Source organism: Triticum urartu, chromosome 3A (genome assembly GCF_056163025.1).
Source record: "Triticum urartu cultivar PI428250 chromosome 3A, HENAU_Tu73, whole genome shotgun sequence".
NCBI lineage: Eukaryota > Viridiplantae > Streptophyta > Magnoliopsida > Poales > Poaceae > Triticum > Triticum urartu.
Genome location: NC_141875.1, coordinates 39,716,503 through 39,732,287, shown reverse-complemented (window position 1 = coordinate 39,732,287; position 15,785 = coordinate 39,716,503). Strand labels below are relative to the sequence as shown.

Sequence of the window (15,785 nt, the reverse complement as noted above, 5' to 3'; positions counted from 1 at the left end):
TGCGTTCCGTCATCTGGCTTATGTTCTTCATGTAGCATTCATATCAAATGACTCTGAATTGTGAATCTGTTAGAACCTGTTACTATAACTACTCCCTCTGTCCCATAATTTAAGATCTTATTACATCCAGCATATTGGATGTAATAAGATCTTATATTATGGGACGGAGGTAGTACATTGTGTCACCATGCCAATCAGTTATTCCATGCCAATCAGTTATTCTATGCTTAATAGTCAGTTCAGCCTGATTACTAGAGGGAGTATGAGATTACCATACAAACATGATGGAGGATAAACCAAAAGATGGGGTATCTTGCAACTCTGCATTCCATTGCTGAGACAAACAATCAGACCATGGCTGATTGTCTGTGTTCTGAAGCCAACAATAAATTCCAATTCCCGTACATGAACACGGCACAGCACAATTGTAACGCCAATAATGCACATGACTTTTAACAGCAACAACAACAAAAAAAAACTTACCCCAAAACTTTAAATTCTCACAGCTGCTGTAGAATCTTACATCTTACAAGTGATAATGGAGTACAGCACCATCAAAAACAGAAGAAAAGCGCCCAATGTAAGATACCATGTTACCCAGTAGGCTTCTCAAGTTAATAACAGATATATCACTGCAGGTTTAACCTGGCTACCTGCTACTACAGAAATAATTCAGTGAACAACGCACAAGGCTGATCAGATACAGAGTACAAATGGTGACATATGGAGTACACAGAGCTCTCTTGGCTAATGCTAACCTGGGCCTCATTTTGATTTCCGTTTTCTGAGAAGATTAAAGTCAAGCTTTTCATGCTTGTTCGACTTGCCAGACCCACGACCATTGCTCTGCGAAGACGGCTGGCCATCCACGTTCTGGCCAGTCGTCTTTGGCAGCTTACGCGATGGTGGTGTTTCCATCTCCAGCCCAGGCTCTTTTCTCTTCAACTCATTCAGAGATATGCTTTCTGAACTATCAACATTGAAGCTTCTAAATCTTGATGCTGATATATCATCCACTCTGCAGTTTCATTTCCCACTTAAGTCATCAAAAAGCCTCAAAACTACATATGCCAAAGATAGCTGATGCAGACATATACTATATGTATAAATGCAAGTGTTCTTCTGGTGAATAGGATATCAATTATGTATGGCACAGCAGGACTCAAGAGATCAAACTGAATCTAATTTTTAGCAATAGTTTGAACATAAAAGAACTGCATCAGAAATAAATAAAAACATCACCCAGTATGTATGCCAATCTAAAGTTGTTTATGTGCTCTATCAATAATAACTTCTTAAAAGAAAAAATAATAGTAAAATACCATCGTCCTTTATTCACACAGCTCGAAAGTATACAGTTACTCTGAGTATATAACTTGTATTTGAGCACTTCAAGGATAGACATGCCCAGCTCAACAAAGTGGAATCTACAGGTTTTCTTGACATGTTGTCGATCAAATTGGTCCAAATTAAGCAACCGAAACTAAATAATTACTTCACACATTTGCAATGCATCAATCTTGGCGAATAGCTAAAAAGTAACTTGTGACAGCCGGCATTTCCAAGGTAACTTAACAGAGAAGAGAAAAAGAACCATGGTAGTAGCTAACCTGCTGGTATTTGCACTGTCTTGTTGAGAATTACTAGGTGAAGCTGATTGTGTTGGGCGACCACTTGCCTCGTCATTTAGTTTCTACAGGTCTAGGCTTGTGTAAGGGAACAGACATCTAAAGGACATAAAAAGCCCGAAGGACAAAAAGCTACAGAACTCACATCAATGGATGGATTGAAATTTTGGAATGACATTCGACCCTTTACAGCTCCTGGATGTGGATTACCCTCCATGACAACTACACTGAAAAAAGAAACTAGTTTTGCTTAGTCTGCAGTGACAAATCAAAGCTAGTAACCCTTCATGGATTTTGTGCTGCATAGGAAAGGCAATAAATCTAAAGCTGAAACAGGGTGAGAAAAACCTCTGACAGAACAAGTAATAAATTTGTTTAACATGTTTTTAATTTATGACCAGGCTGCAAAGTATGATTGAACTTCAAAAGATAGACACAAAAGCATGTAATGTAACACTATGCCGACAGTCTCCTTCTCCCAAACAGTTACTAGGTACAGCTGCATAAGCACATTTCTAGTCATACTTTCCGCCATATGCGATGCCCAAGGAAAACTGGTACCGCTCACAGGAGTTTGCATGAGTTTCTTTTTGTACCAAAAATACTTGAACCAAAAGTGGTGTGATTCTTCATCGGTTCCCTGCTTCGCAGGGGTCAGCAACTAAGCTATATCACACAAATTACTGGAATTTCACTTCTATGGCATAAGCTATAGCACACAAATTACTTGAATTTCACCTATATGGCATACTTCTCCCCAATATGTGGCATTTTCCTAAGTGAAACTGTTAGTTAGTGTTCACAGGAGTTTGTGCGAGTTCCCTTTTGTAACAAACCTTGATCCAAAAACGGTGCGATCTTCATCAATTTCCATTTGCGCAGGGGCCAGTAACTATGCTAGCAGAAATATTACTAGAATTGCATCACTATCGTACAGTCTTAATAACAACATAACAACAAATCTAAAATCCTCTACAACAACTTCCCTAACCCGAGCATACCCAACCAAGACACACCAACACAGGAAGAACCATCTGCAGCTAAGAAGAACCGGGAATTTCAACAACCCACATACGTACCACTTCCTGGCGACCTGGACCGACGAGCTAACCCCTCCTCCGTTGGCCGCCGGCGTCATCACCACCTCGGCCGCCGCCTCCTCCACCTCGACATCGGCCTTGTCCTCAATCTTCTGCGCCACCGCCGCCCGCTGCATAAACTGCACCGCCGCACACGCACACGGACAAGAGAAAACACCCCCCGTAAGAGGCCAAGCCATGGCGAGAGGAAGCAGCCGGGAGGACAGAGGGCTCGATTCCTCACCTTGAGGTTCCGCAGCGTGCTCGAGAGCCCCTTCTTCGCCGACATCTCGCCGCCGCCGCCGCCGCCGCCGCCGCCGCTCCGACCCTCTCCCTCTCCCAGCCCCCGTAATCCAATCTAGGGTTAGGGTTTAGAGGCGGCCGTCTCGTCTCGCGGGAGGAGCACCGGAGAGAACAGAGGAGGGGAGCACGAGGAGAAACAGAGACGGACACGGGCTTTGACCCAACCGAAGCCCGGGTTTGGCTCTGACGGGCCGGGCCCACTTGTCATGGAAAGGCCCGGGTTCCGGCTGGGTCGTCTCACCGCCACGCGGGCCCGGTTTACCGACCTACACTAGACCGTATGGTAGTCGGCCCCCGGTTCTACTCGGACCGAGCCGACCGTAGCACCCACGAAACCATCGATAAAAGCGGGCGCAAACCCACGGCTCGACTCGCAGATTGATCCATCGATCGATCGAGTTCGTTCTAAACTTCAGAGCGATCTTTTGAGTTGATTCGATCTCTTCTCATGGAGGCAGCGGCGGCCGGATCGTCGGCGATGCAGTGGGAGAGCAAGGAGGAGGAGCACGCGAGGCAGGCGGAGGAGGCGTGGCAGGCGTACCTCCTGCAGCAGCGGTCGCGCCGCGGCTGGGCGCAGTACCTCCGGTGCCGCCCCATGGCCCTCCTCGGCAACGCGGGCGCCGACGACGGCAACTGGGTCATCCTGCCGGCGTCGGCGCTGGACCGGATCTTGTCGGTGGGGCTGGGGTACCCGATGCTCTTCCGCGTCCAGAACGCCGCCACCCTCGCGGCCTCCCACTGCGGCGTGCTCGAGTTCGGCTGCGAGGAGGGGTTCGTGCACGTGCCCGCCCACGCCATGGCGCGGCTCGGGCTGGAGGAGGGCGACCTCGTGCTGCTGACCAGCACGTCGCTCCCCAAGGCCACGTCCATCAAGCTGCGGCCGCACACCACCGACTTCCTGGGCGCCAAGGACCACAAGGAGCTGCTCGAGGACAACCTGAAGAACTACTCCACGGTCACGGTCGGCGACACCATCACCGTCGCCGAGGGGGACAAGCGGTACCTGCTCGACGTCGTCGAGGCCACGCCCGCCGACGCCGTCTCCACCCTCGACACCGACTGCGAGGTCGACTTCGCGACGCCGCTCGACTACGTGGAGCCGCCGGTTGCTCCCGCGCCGGTGAAGGTCGCCGCCGCCCCATGCCAGGACTGCGCCCACGGCGGCGAGCGGCGGTTCGCCGGCGTCGGGATAAGGATGGACGGGAAGCCCGTGGAGCAGACGCCGCCCCCTGCGCCGGCGCCGGCGCCGGGATCTTCGGGCAAGGGGAAGAGTGCTAGTGAGAATGTGCTTCGGTTCTTCGGCGGCCGCCGCTTGCCGCCCCATGGCGCCAAATCGGCGAAGAAGGTGGACGGCGAGGAGGACAAGGATGCCAAACGGTTCGCCGGCCAGAAGTATACCCTCTAGAAGACCCAACCAACGACTGAAACAATGTCTGCAGTTGATGGTTTCAGTTAGTCAGACAGAAGTTTAAGTTTGCCAAGAAAAATATATGGCTTTTTATTTTTATTTTTTGACACAATGTATTGTGGCTATCTACCTAGATGTTGGTGAAAATTTGGCCATTTTTTCAGTGTGTACTGATTAAGGGATCTATGTAGTGTCGTTGTCTATGTATTGCTTGATGCATATAAATATGAGCAAATTTTTCTATATTCCATCAAATTTACAGAGAAAATTATCAACATCTATTATATACGAAATTGGGGTCTGGCTAAGACTCGATCATCGACTGACGCCATCCACTCCGGCCTGAAAGTTTGCGTGGAAGCGTATGCCTTTGGGCAGGGACGCGTATGTGTTTATATAGCCAGAGATAAAATACAAGGCGCGGTAGTTAGGTTATGGATTGATCCTCAAGAAAACCTATACAAGATCTGAGAATAAACCCTAACAACCTAACTACCAGATTACAACAAACACACGCACACGATCTAGCCCTATCTACGGGTGAGTACGGTTTATACAATACCGTATACCCAAAGTACAATACTTTCTAACACGCCCCCTCAATCACAACTTCACCAAGTTGAGATTGGTTTTAAAATCTTCTAACTTCCGCCATGATAAGGCTTTGGTGAAACCATCTGCAACTTGATCTCCTGTAGGAATAAAACGAATGTCCAGTAGTTTGCTAGCTACTCTCTCTCGAACAAAATGATAGTCAACTTCTATATGTTTTGTCCTTGCATGAAATACTGGATTAGCTGATAAATATGTAGCACCAATGTTATCACACCAGAGGCGTGCAACTGGTGAGTGCATAACTCCAAGTTCACGTAGCAGAGCTTGAACCCAAATAATCTCAGCAGTAGCATTAGCTAAAGATTTATACTCAGTCTCTGCGCTAGACCTGGAGACGGTAGCTTGCTTACGTGCACTCCAAGAAATCAAGTTAGGACCAAAAAACACACAGAAACCTCCTGTTGATCTTCTGTCGTCTGGGCATCCTGCCTAGTCAGCATCAGAGAATGCACTAACAATATTGGAGCCCGACTTTGTAAATTTTAGACCTGTACTCATAGTACCTCTGAGATATCTCAAAATTCTCTTAACTGCTGTCATATGCTGAGAAGTAGGAGAATGCAAGTACTGACATACCTTATTGACAGGGAAACAAATATCAGGTCTTGTCAGTGTTAAATATTGCAAAGCACCTACCATACTCCTATATTTGGTTGACTCTTCGGCCCCCAATGGTTCTCCTTCTTCTCTTGACAATTTTTCTGATGTAGAGAGAGGCATGTTTGAAATCTTGCAATTTACCATTCCTGCACGCTTAAGCATGTCCAAGACATACTTTTCTTGGGTGAGAAGTATTCCATCTTTTACTTTCCTGACTTTAATTCCCAAGAAGTAGTGTAGATCACCTAAATCTTTCAAGGCAAAATCCTTCTTAAGATCTACCAACAGTGCTACAGTTGCATCTTGTGATGAGCTAGCAACAATGATATCATCAACATAGACCAACATAAAAATAGTGATATTTCCTTTCCTATAAAAGAACAAGGAAGTATCTCCTTTGGATGATTTGAAACCAAGTGTCTGAAGTTCTTCACTTAACTTGGAGTACCAAGCCCTAGGTGCTTGTTTTAATCCATATAAAGCTTTATCAAGCTTGCAAAGATAATTTTCCTTGCCTTTTACCTCATAACCAGGTGGTTGTCTCATATAGACCTCTTCCTCTAGAACGCCATGGAGGAACGCATTCTGAACATCCAATTGCCTCAAACTTCAGTTTCTTGATACTGCAACAGAAAGAACAAGTCTATAGTAGCTGCTTTCACAACGGGACTAAAAGTATCTTCATAGTCTATACCATATCTCTGTTTAAACCCCTTTGCTACTAGGCTCGCTTTATACCTATCAACTTGACCATCTGCCTTCCTCTTAATACGGTAAACCCACTTGCAATCAATAACATTTTTGTTTTGTATTGGTGGGACTAGATGCCATGTCTTATTTTTAATAAGAGCACCATACTCATCATTCATAGCCATTTTCCACTTAGTATCATTTAAAGCTTCATGTAGACTACTTGGTTCACCAGTGGTCGTTAAACCCCCAAACCGAATCTTAAGCTTGTCATACCTGACCGTACCATCTGTACAAACTTGTGGTTTTACAATACCGTGTTGTGATCGTGTTCTCCGAGTTGGCACATCAGGAGCTGTATGAGGATCCAACGCAGAGGATCCGGCAGAAGGTGACACAGCCGCACGAGATCCTACTTCGATCCTGTCGTCAGCGGCGCGAGATCCCATATCGACCCCGCCGCCAGCAGCATGGGACCCGCCATCCTGTCTTGTTTCTGCGCCATCCGATGCTCCCGCGCCAGGTTGAGCCACCTGGTTGCGATCGAGGGACGGCGTGCGACGCGAGGAGCCAGTCGGCTGGTCCCGTGCACCAGCGGTTGGCCTTGTTGGGGAACGTAGCAGAAAACAAAAAAATTTCTCTACGTTTCACCAAGATCTATCTATGGAGTCATCTAGCAACAAGAGGGGAGTGCATCTACATACCCTTGTAGATCGCGAGCGGAAGCGTTCAAGAGAACGGGGATGATGGAGTCGTACTCGCCGTGATCCAAATCATCGATGACCAAGTGCCGAACGGACGGCACCTCCGCGTTCAACACATGTACGGTTGGGAAGACGTCTCCTCCAACTTGATCCAGCAAGGGGAAAGGAGAGGTTGATGAAGATCCAGCAGCACGACGGCGTGGTGGTGGAAGCAACGGTGATCTTGGCAGGGCTTCGCCAAGCGCTGGGAGACGGAGGAGTGTCACGGGAGGGAGAGGGAGAGGCCAGGGGCTTGGGTGCGCAGCCCTCCCTCCACCCCACTATATATATGGTGCCTAGGGGGGCGCCGGCCCTAGGAGATCCAATCTCCTAGGGGGGAGGCGGCCAAGGGGGAAGCCTTGCCCCCCAAGGCAAGGGTGGCGCCCCCACCCCTAGGGTTTCTAACCCTAGGCGCATGGGAGGCCCAAGGGGGGCGCACAAGCCCACTAGGGGCTGGTTCCCCTCCCACTTCAGCCCATGGGGCCCTCCGGGATAGGTGGCCCCACCCGGTGGACCCCCGGGACCCTTCCGGTGGTCCCGGTACAATACCGGTGACCCCCGAAACCTTCCCGATGGCCGAAACAGGACTTCCTATATATAAATCTTTACCTCCGGACCATTCCGGAACTCCTCGTGACGTACGGGATCTCATCCGGGACTCCAAACAACTTTCGGGTTACCGTGTGCTAATATCTCTACAACCCTAGCGTCACCGAACCTTAAGTGTGTAGACCCTACGGGTTCGGGAGACATGCAGACATGACCGAGAAGCCTCTCCGGTCAATAACCAACAGCGGGATCTGGATACCCATGTTGGCTCCCACATGCTCCACGATGATCTCATCGGATGAACCACGATGTCGAGGATTCAATCAATCCGTATACAATTCCCTTTGTCAATCGGTACGTAACTTGCCCGAGACTCGATCGTCGGTATCCCAATACCTCGTTCAGTCTCGTTACCGGCAAGTCACTTTACTCGTACCGTAATGCATGATCCCGTGATCAACCACTTGATCACATCGAGCTCATTATGATGATGCATTACCGAGTGGGCCCAGAGATACCTCTCTGTCATACGGAGTGACAAATCCCAGTCTCAATTCTTGCCAACCCAACAGACACTTTCGGAGATACCTGTAATGTACCTTTATAGTCACCCAGTTACGTTCTGACGTTTGGTACACCCAAAGAACTCCTACGGTATCCGGGAGTTACACGATCTCATGGTCTAAGGAAAAGATACTTGACATTGGAAAAACTCTAGCAAACGAACTATACGATCTTGTGCTATGTTTAGGATTGGGTCTTGTCCATCACATCATTCTCCTAATGATGTGATCTCGTTATCAATGACATCCAATGTCCATAGTCAGGAAACCATGACTATCTGTTGATCAACGAGCTAGTCAACTAGAGGCTTACTAGGGACATGTTGGTGTCTATGTATTCACACATGTATTACGATTTCCAGATAACACAATTATAGCATGAATAAAAGACAATCATCATGAACAAGGAAATATAATAATAATCCTTTTATTATTGCCTCTAGGGCATATTTCCAACAGTCTCCCACTTGCACTAGAGTCAATAATCTAGTTACATTGTGATGAATCGAACACCCATAGAGTTCTGGTGTTGATCATGTTTTGCCTAGGGAGAGGTTTAGTCAACGGATCTACGACATTCAGATCCGTATGTACTTTACAAATATCTATGTCTCCATCTTGAACATTTTCATGAATGGAGTTGAAGCGACGCTTGATGCGCCTAGTCTTCTTGTGAAACATGGGCTCCTTGGCAAGTGCAATAGCTCAAGTGTTGTCACAGAAGAGTTTGATCGGCCCCGACGCATTGGGTATGACTCCTAGGTCGGTGATGAACTCCTTCACCCAAATTGCTTCATGCGCTGCCTCCGAGGCTGCCATGTACTCCGCTTCACATGTAGATCCCGCCACGACGCTCTGCTTGCAGCTGCACCAGCTTACTGCTCCACCATTCAACATATACACGTATCCGGTTTGTGACTTAGAGTCATCCAGATCTGTGTCGAAGCTAGCGTCGACGTAACCCTTTACGACGAGTTCTTCGTCACCTCCATAAACGAGAAATATGTCCTTAGTCCTTTTTAGGTACTTCAGGATATTCTTGACCGCTGTCCAGTGTTCCTTGCCGGGATTACTTTGGTACCTTCCTACCAAACTTACGGCAAGGTTTACATCAGGTCTGGTACACAGCATGGCATACATAATAGACCCTATGGCTGAGGCATAGGGGATGACACTCATCTCTTCTATATCTTCTGCCGTGGTCGGACATTGAGCTGAGCTCAATTTCACACCTTGCAACACAGGCAAGAACCCCTTCTTAGACTGATCCATATTGAACTTCTTCAATATCTTATCAAGGTATGTGCTTTGTGAAAGACCTATGAGGCGTCTTGATCTATCTCTATAGATCTTGATGCCTAATATATAAGCAGCTTCTCCAAGGTCCTTCATTGAAAAACTCTTATTCAAGTAGGCCTTAATGTTGTCCAAAAGTTCTATATCATTTCCCATCAAAAGTATGTCATCTACATATAATATGAGAAATGCTACAGAGCTCCCACTCACTTTCTTGTAAACGCATGCTTCTCCATAAGTCTGCATAAACCCAAACGCTTTGATCATCTCATCAAAGCGAATGTTCTAACTCCAAGATGCTTGCACCAGCCCATAAATCGAGCATTGGAGCTTGCACACCTTGTTAGCATTCTTAGGATCGACAAAACCTTCCGGCTGCATCATATACAATTCTTCCTTAAGGAAACCATTAAGGAATGCCGTTTTGACGTCCATTTGCCATATCTCATAATCATAGAATGCGGCAATTGCTAACATGATTCGGACGGACTTCAGCTTCGCTACGGGTGAGAAAGTCTCATCGTAGTCAACCCCTTAAACTTGTCAATAACCCTTAGCGACAAGCCTAGCTTTATAGACGGTCACATTACCATCCGTGTCTGTCTTCTTCTTAAAGATCCATTTATTTTCTATGGCTCGCCGATCATCGGGCAAGTCAGTCAAAGTCCATACTTCGTTTTCATACATGGATCCTATCTCGGATTTCATGGCTTCCGGCCATTTGTCGGAATCCGGGCCCGCCATCGCTTCTTCATAGTTCGAAGGTTCACCGTTGTCTAACAACATGATTTCCAAGACAGGGTTGCCGTACCACTCTGGTGCGGAACATGTCCTTGTGGACCTACGAAGTTCAGTAGCAACTTGATCTGAAGTTTCATGATCATCATCATTAACTTCCTCTCTAGTCGGTGCAGGCACCTCAGGAACATTTTCTTGAGTTGCGCCACTTTCCGGTTCAAGAGGTAATACTTCATCAAGTTCTACTTTCCTCCCACTTACTTCTTTCGAGAGAAACTCTTTCTCTAGAAAGGATCCATTCTTGGCAACAAAGATCTTGCCTTCGGATCTGAGGTAGAAGGTATACCCAATAGTTTCTTTAGGGTATCCTATGAAGACGCATTTTTCCGACTTGGGTTCGAGCTTTTCAGGTTGAAGTTTCTTGACATAAGCATCGCATCCCCAAACTTTTAGAAACGACAGCTTAGGTTTCTTCCCAAACCATAATTCATACGGTGTCGTCTCAACGGATTTCGACGGAGCCCTATTTAAAGTGAATGTGGCAGTTTCTAAAGCATAGCCCCAAAATGATAGCGGTAAATCGGTAAGAGACATCATAGATCGCACCATATCTAATAGAGTGCGATTACGACGTTCGGACACACCATTACGCTGAGGTGTTTCAGGCGGCGTGAGTTGTGAAACTATTCCACATTTTCTTAAGTGTGTGCCAAATTCGTGACTCAAGTATTCTCCCCCACGATCTGATCGCAAGAACTTGATTTTCCTGTCACGTTGATTCTCAACCTCACTCTGAAATTCCTTGAACTTTTCAAAGGTCTCAGACTTGTGTTTCATTAAATAGACATACTCATATCTACTCAAGTCATCAGTGAGGGTGAGAACATAACGATAGCCACCGCGAGCCTCAACACTCATTGGACCGCACACATCAGTATGTATGATTTCTAATAAGTTGGTTGCTCGCTCCATTGTTCCTGAGAACGGAGTCTTGGTCAATTTACCCATGAGGCATGGTTCGCACGTGTCAAATGATTCGTAATCAAGAGACTCTAAAAGTCCATCTGCATGGAGCTTCTTCATGTGTTTGACACCTATGTGACCAAGGCGGCAGTGCCACAAGTATGTGGGACTATCATTATCAACCTTACATCTTTTGGTATTCACACTATGAATATGTGTAGCATTACGCTCGAGATTCATTAAGAATAAACCATTCACCATCGGAGCATGACCATAAAACATATCTCTCATATAAATAGAACAACCATTATTCTCGGATTTAAATGAGTAGCCATCTCGAATTAAACGAGATCCTGATACAATGTTCATGCTCAAAACTGGCACTAAATAACAATTATTGAGGTTTAAAACTAATCCCGTAGGTAAATGTAGTGGTAGCGTGTCGACGGCGATCACATCGACCTTGGAACCATTCCCGACGCGCATCGTCACCTCGTCCTTCGCCAGTCTCCGCTTATTCCGCAGCTCCTGCTTTGAGTTACAAATGTGAGCAACTGCACCGGTATCAAATACCCAGGAGCTACTACGAGTACTGGTAAGGTACACAACAATTACATGTATATCACATATACCTTTCGTGATACCGGCCTTCTTGTCCGCTAAGTATTTGGGGCAGTTCCGCTTCCAGTGACCACTTCCCTTGCAATAAAAGCACTCAGTCTCGAGCTTGGGTCCATTCTTTGGCTTCTTCCCGGCAGCTTGCTTACCGGGCGCGGCAACTCCCTTGCCGTCCTTCTTGAAGTTCTTCTTACCCTTGCCTTTCTTGAACTTAGTGGTTTTATTCACCATCAACACTTGATGTTCCTTTTTGACTTCTACCTCTGCTGATTTCAGCATTGCAAATACTTCAGGAATGGTCTTTTCCATCCCCTGCATATTGAAGTTCATCACAAAGCTCTTGTAGCTCGGTGGAAGCGACTGAAGGATTCTGTCAATGACCGCGTCATCCGGGAGATTAACTCCCAGCTGAGTCAAGCGGTTATGTAACCCAGACATAGTGAGTATGTGCTCACTGACAGAACTGTTTTCCTCCATCTTACAGCTGAAGAACTTGTCGGAGACTTTGAAAGTGCGTTATATCGACTAAAGGGGGGGTGAATAGGCGATTTTTATGAAAGTCTTCAAAACTTGGGAGTTATGAAGACAAACAGTGAAGATTATGCCTATTACTATGCAGCGGAAGTTAGATTACACAAGGCAAGCCATGGTCAAGTATTCAATATAGTGAAAGCACAGTGACAATCAGCTTCAGTGTAATAAGGATCAGGTAGGAAGAAGTTATGAAGCCAAACAACTCATACAGTTACGTTGTGAAGACAAAAGATAGAGCAAGCATGCAATGGCTTCACAATGAATAACAGTAAGTCAAAGGAAGTGAAGATGAAACCAGTTACACGTTGAAGACAATGATTTGTTGGACCAGTTCCAGTTGCTGTGACAACTGTACGTCTGGTTGGAGCGGCTAGGTATTTAAACCAAAGGACACACAGTCCCGGACACACAGTCCTGAACACGCAGCTCAGGACACCCAGTCCTCACCGTTTTCTCCTTGAGCTAAGGTCACACAGACCTCGCCCAATCACTCTGGTAAGTCTTCAAGGTAGACTCCCAAACCTTCACAGACTTCGTTCACCGGCAATCCACAATTTCTCTTGGATGCTCAGAACGCGACGCCTAACCGTCTGGAGGATGCACAGTCCTCAAGTGTAATAAGTCTTCAGATCACTCAGACACGAAGACTTAAGTGATGTCCAATTTACTCTGGCACTGGGTGGTTAGGGCTTTTCTCCTCGCTAGGAATTTTCTCTCAAAGGCTTCGAGGTGGGTTGCTCTCAAAAGACAAAAGCCGTGCACTGAAATCTGAGCAGCCAACCGTTTATGGTTGTGGGGGTGGGCTATTTATAGCCACTTGGCAACCCGACCTGATTTGTCCGAAATGACCCTGGGTCACTAAGGAACTGACACGTGTCTCAACGGTCAGATTTTGAACTCTCATGGCAACTTTACTTGGGCTACAAGCAAAGCTGACTTGTCCGGCTCTGGACAAGATTCGCTCTCATTGTCTTCACTCGAAGACATAGGTTTTTGATTTAGGCATCACTTCAGTCATTCTGACTGGTTCTCCTGGACCCCACTTAACAGTACGGTGGTTCCTATGACTCAACAAGAATAAAAAGAACTACGAAAGATCTAAGTCTTCGAGTTCCATAGGCTTCATAACGTGTCTTCTGTTGTCATAGTCTTCAATGTGAATATCTTCATATACCACCTTTGTCTTCAATGTCTTCATACATTTTTAGGGGTCATCTCTGGTAGTAAAACCGAATCAATGAGGGACTTCTACCTGTGTTTTCCTGCACTTCTCACAAACACATTAGTCCCTCAACTAGGTTTGTCGTCAATACTCCAAAACCAACTAGGGGTGGCACTAGATGCACTTACAATCTCCCCCTTTTTGGTGATTGATGACAAACTAGTTGAAGTTTTCAACGGGGAATATAAAGTGTGAAGTCTGTAAAGGAATTGTCATCATAAGCTGCAAGTGCTCCCCGTGAAGATGTGCATATAAGTTAATTTGCTTTTGGAATGCAAATGCACATGGCAGGTTGTACTTGTGGAGATCAGCTTCAGCTTATGATGACAATCTACTATGCATGTGAAAGTATATGAAGATAATAACATGCATAATAGAAAATGGACGTCTGCAGAATGAGATGAGTGCGGAATTTATCATCGCAAAAGGAGTGGTAAAACAAGTAGCAGACGACCATCGAGTTTTAGTGTTTGCAACTCAAAAGAACCAAATGAAGCAATACAAGAGTTGCAAACACAAAGCAAGTATAACAAAACAAGGCACCCGCCCATATTGACCCGCTTGAAGACTATAAACATCATATGCTTCTCCCCCTTTTGTCAGGAATGACCAAAAAGGTTTGAAGACATAAAGTTTTCTACGCGTTCCCAGGCGCAGCAGGGTCGGTGGAGTTGTTTGGCAGTGCTGAGCTTTGAGGTGCTGAGGCAGGTGGTGGTGAAGTAGCATCATCATCTTCATCAATGATCCTCGCAGTGACGGTGGCAGCAGATGAGGAATACTCAGAATCTTCAAGTGACGGTGTGTTGCGCATCACAGCCCTCCTAGGAGGTGTGGTGTCAAATTTGAAGCGCTCTGTGAAGCCATCCTCTTCAAGTTCAGCTTCAGTGCAGATCATTGAGAGGCCTTTCCAAGTGCGGCGACAGGTTTCGTGTGTGACGAATGCATTCTTGGTTGCCAGATTTCTGATGCGATTGACGTCTTTCATTATGCTTCTCATCTGCCTCTTGAGCCAGTCGTGATGCCTATCTTGCTTTTGGTGAAGGGCCACAAGAAGCTCTCGGTCAGTGAGGACACGAGCACGCTTCTTGGGTCTTGGAGCGTTTGTGCTATCTGTGGCTTCAGTTGATGCTGGTGCATGTGTAGTGCCAGCCATCGGATAGACCCTGGACATGGCTTCAACACCTTCAACATTCTGCGTGAAGCTCTGGTGTTCGGCATTCTGAAAACTTAATGGTTGCTTGGCAGGCTCAGGGTATATTGCTTCAGCAGAGGTATCCACATCTGGCAAGAAGATCCGATGGTTGCGGGCTGAGGGCTGATATGAAGTTGCAGAGTGAATCTTGATCAGCCTCATAACCCAAGGAGCATAAAACTTCAAACCAAAGAGATCTGAGCCGGATGCTGCAAGTTGGCGTATAAAGAGATCCTGTGCGTTGAAGCATTTGCCATGCAGAATACAGAAGATGAGAGTCTTCATTGCACCTTCAACCTTGGCATATGGAGAGTGCCCCTTAATGGGCCATAGAGTCCGCCTGACGATGTGATATATGGTTCTGGGCAGGTACTCTAGGTCTTCAACGAAGAACTCAGTTGGATAGGGTGCATCATGAGGCAATGGCTTCATCATTGAGAGCATCTGACTCATATTTGGCTCAGGATGCTGAAATATGCTCTCAATTGCTTCAGCATGGGGTTGGCAACCTTCTTCGAAGAATTCGCCAGGAGTGGGAAGGCCGGTAAGTTCAATGATATCGAAAGCATTGGCTTCATGATGGACATTGCCGGTCATCCACTCCAGGACCCAAGTCTTGGGATCTCTGTTGTAGCCTTTGATATGCAGGGTGGCATAGAACTGGAGCAGAAGCTCTTCATTCCAGTGCTCTTCATCGGTGATAAACGGCAGCAAACCCACTTGCTTGAAGCAATCCAGTGCGTCTTCCAGGCTAGGCAGGCCAGCAACAGCTTCAACCTCAAGGCGCTTGTGAGGAAAGATGCGGCCTTGGCTGTATAGGATGCATGAATAATAGCTGCGCTGTTGATAGCTCCAGAACCTATCTGATACAATCCGTTCCCTTGAATAAGGGTTCTTGGAGCTGTTGAAAAACGTGTTGTCTGCCCTGAAGCTGTTGATGTTGAAGGAGCCAGGAGCTGATGCAGGACCTGGGAACCTTGGCAGTCGTGGGATCGGCTTCTGGACCTGGGGCCTGTGCGCAACATGATAGTTGAATTGGGTACC

General features: G+C 46.7%; 1 protein-coding gene and 1 pseudogene across 2 annotated transcripts; one reads left to right on the top strand and one right to left on the bottom strand.

Annotated features, from left to right (window-relative positions):
- Nucleotides 1-473: 473 nt before the first annotated feature.
- LOC125542617 (scarecrow-like transcription factor 11 (SCL11)) lies at nucleotides 474-3,193 on the bottom strand. Of its 2 annotated transcripts, XM_087546209.1 has the most exons (6): nucleotides 2,952-3,193; nucleotides 2,708-2,847; nucleotides 1,774-1,855; nucleotides 1,611-1,693; nucleotides 759-1,018; nucleotides 474-659 (listed from the first exon to the last, which is right to left on the bottom strand). In XM_087546209.1, exons 1-5 carry the CDS (start codon nucleotides 2,994-2,996, stop codon nucleotides 766-768), a joined length of 603 nt encoding a protein of 200 aa, XP_087402335.1. In that variant the 5' UTR covers nucleotides 2,997-3,193; the 3' UTR covers nucleotides 474-659; nucleotides 759-765. The 2 variants fall into 2 exon arrangements, with proteins under 2 accessions (XP_087402335.1, XP_048561663.2); XM_048705706.2 differs by having other exon boundaries at nucleotides 474-1,018.
- A 225-nt stretch (nucleotides 3,194-3,418) lies between these two features.
- LOC125546583 (ubiquitin fusion degradation protein 1 C pseudogene) lies at nucleotides 3,419-4,541 on the top strand (annotated as a pseudogene).
- Nucleotides 4,542-15,785: the final 11,244 nt, after the last annotated feature.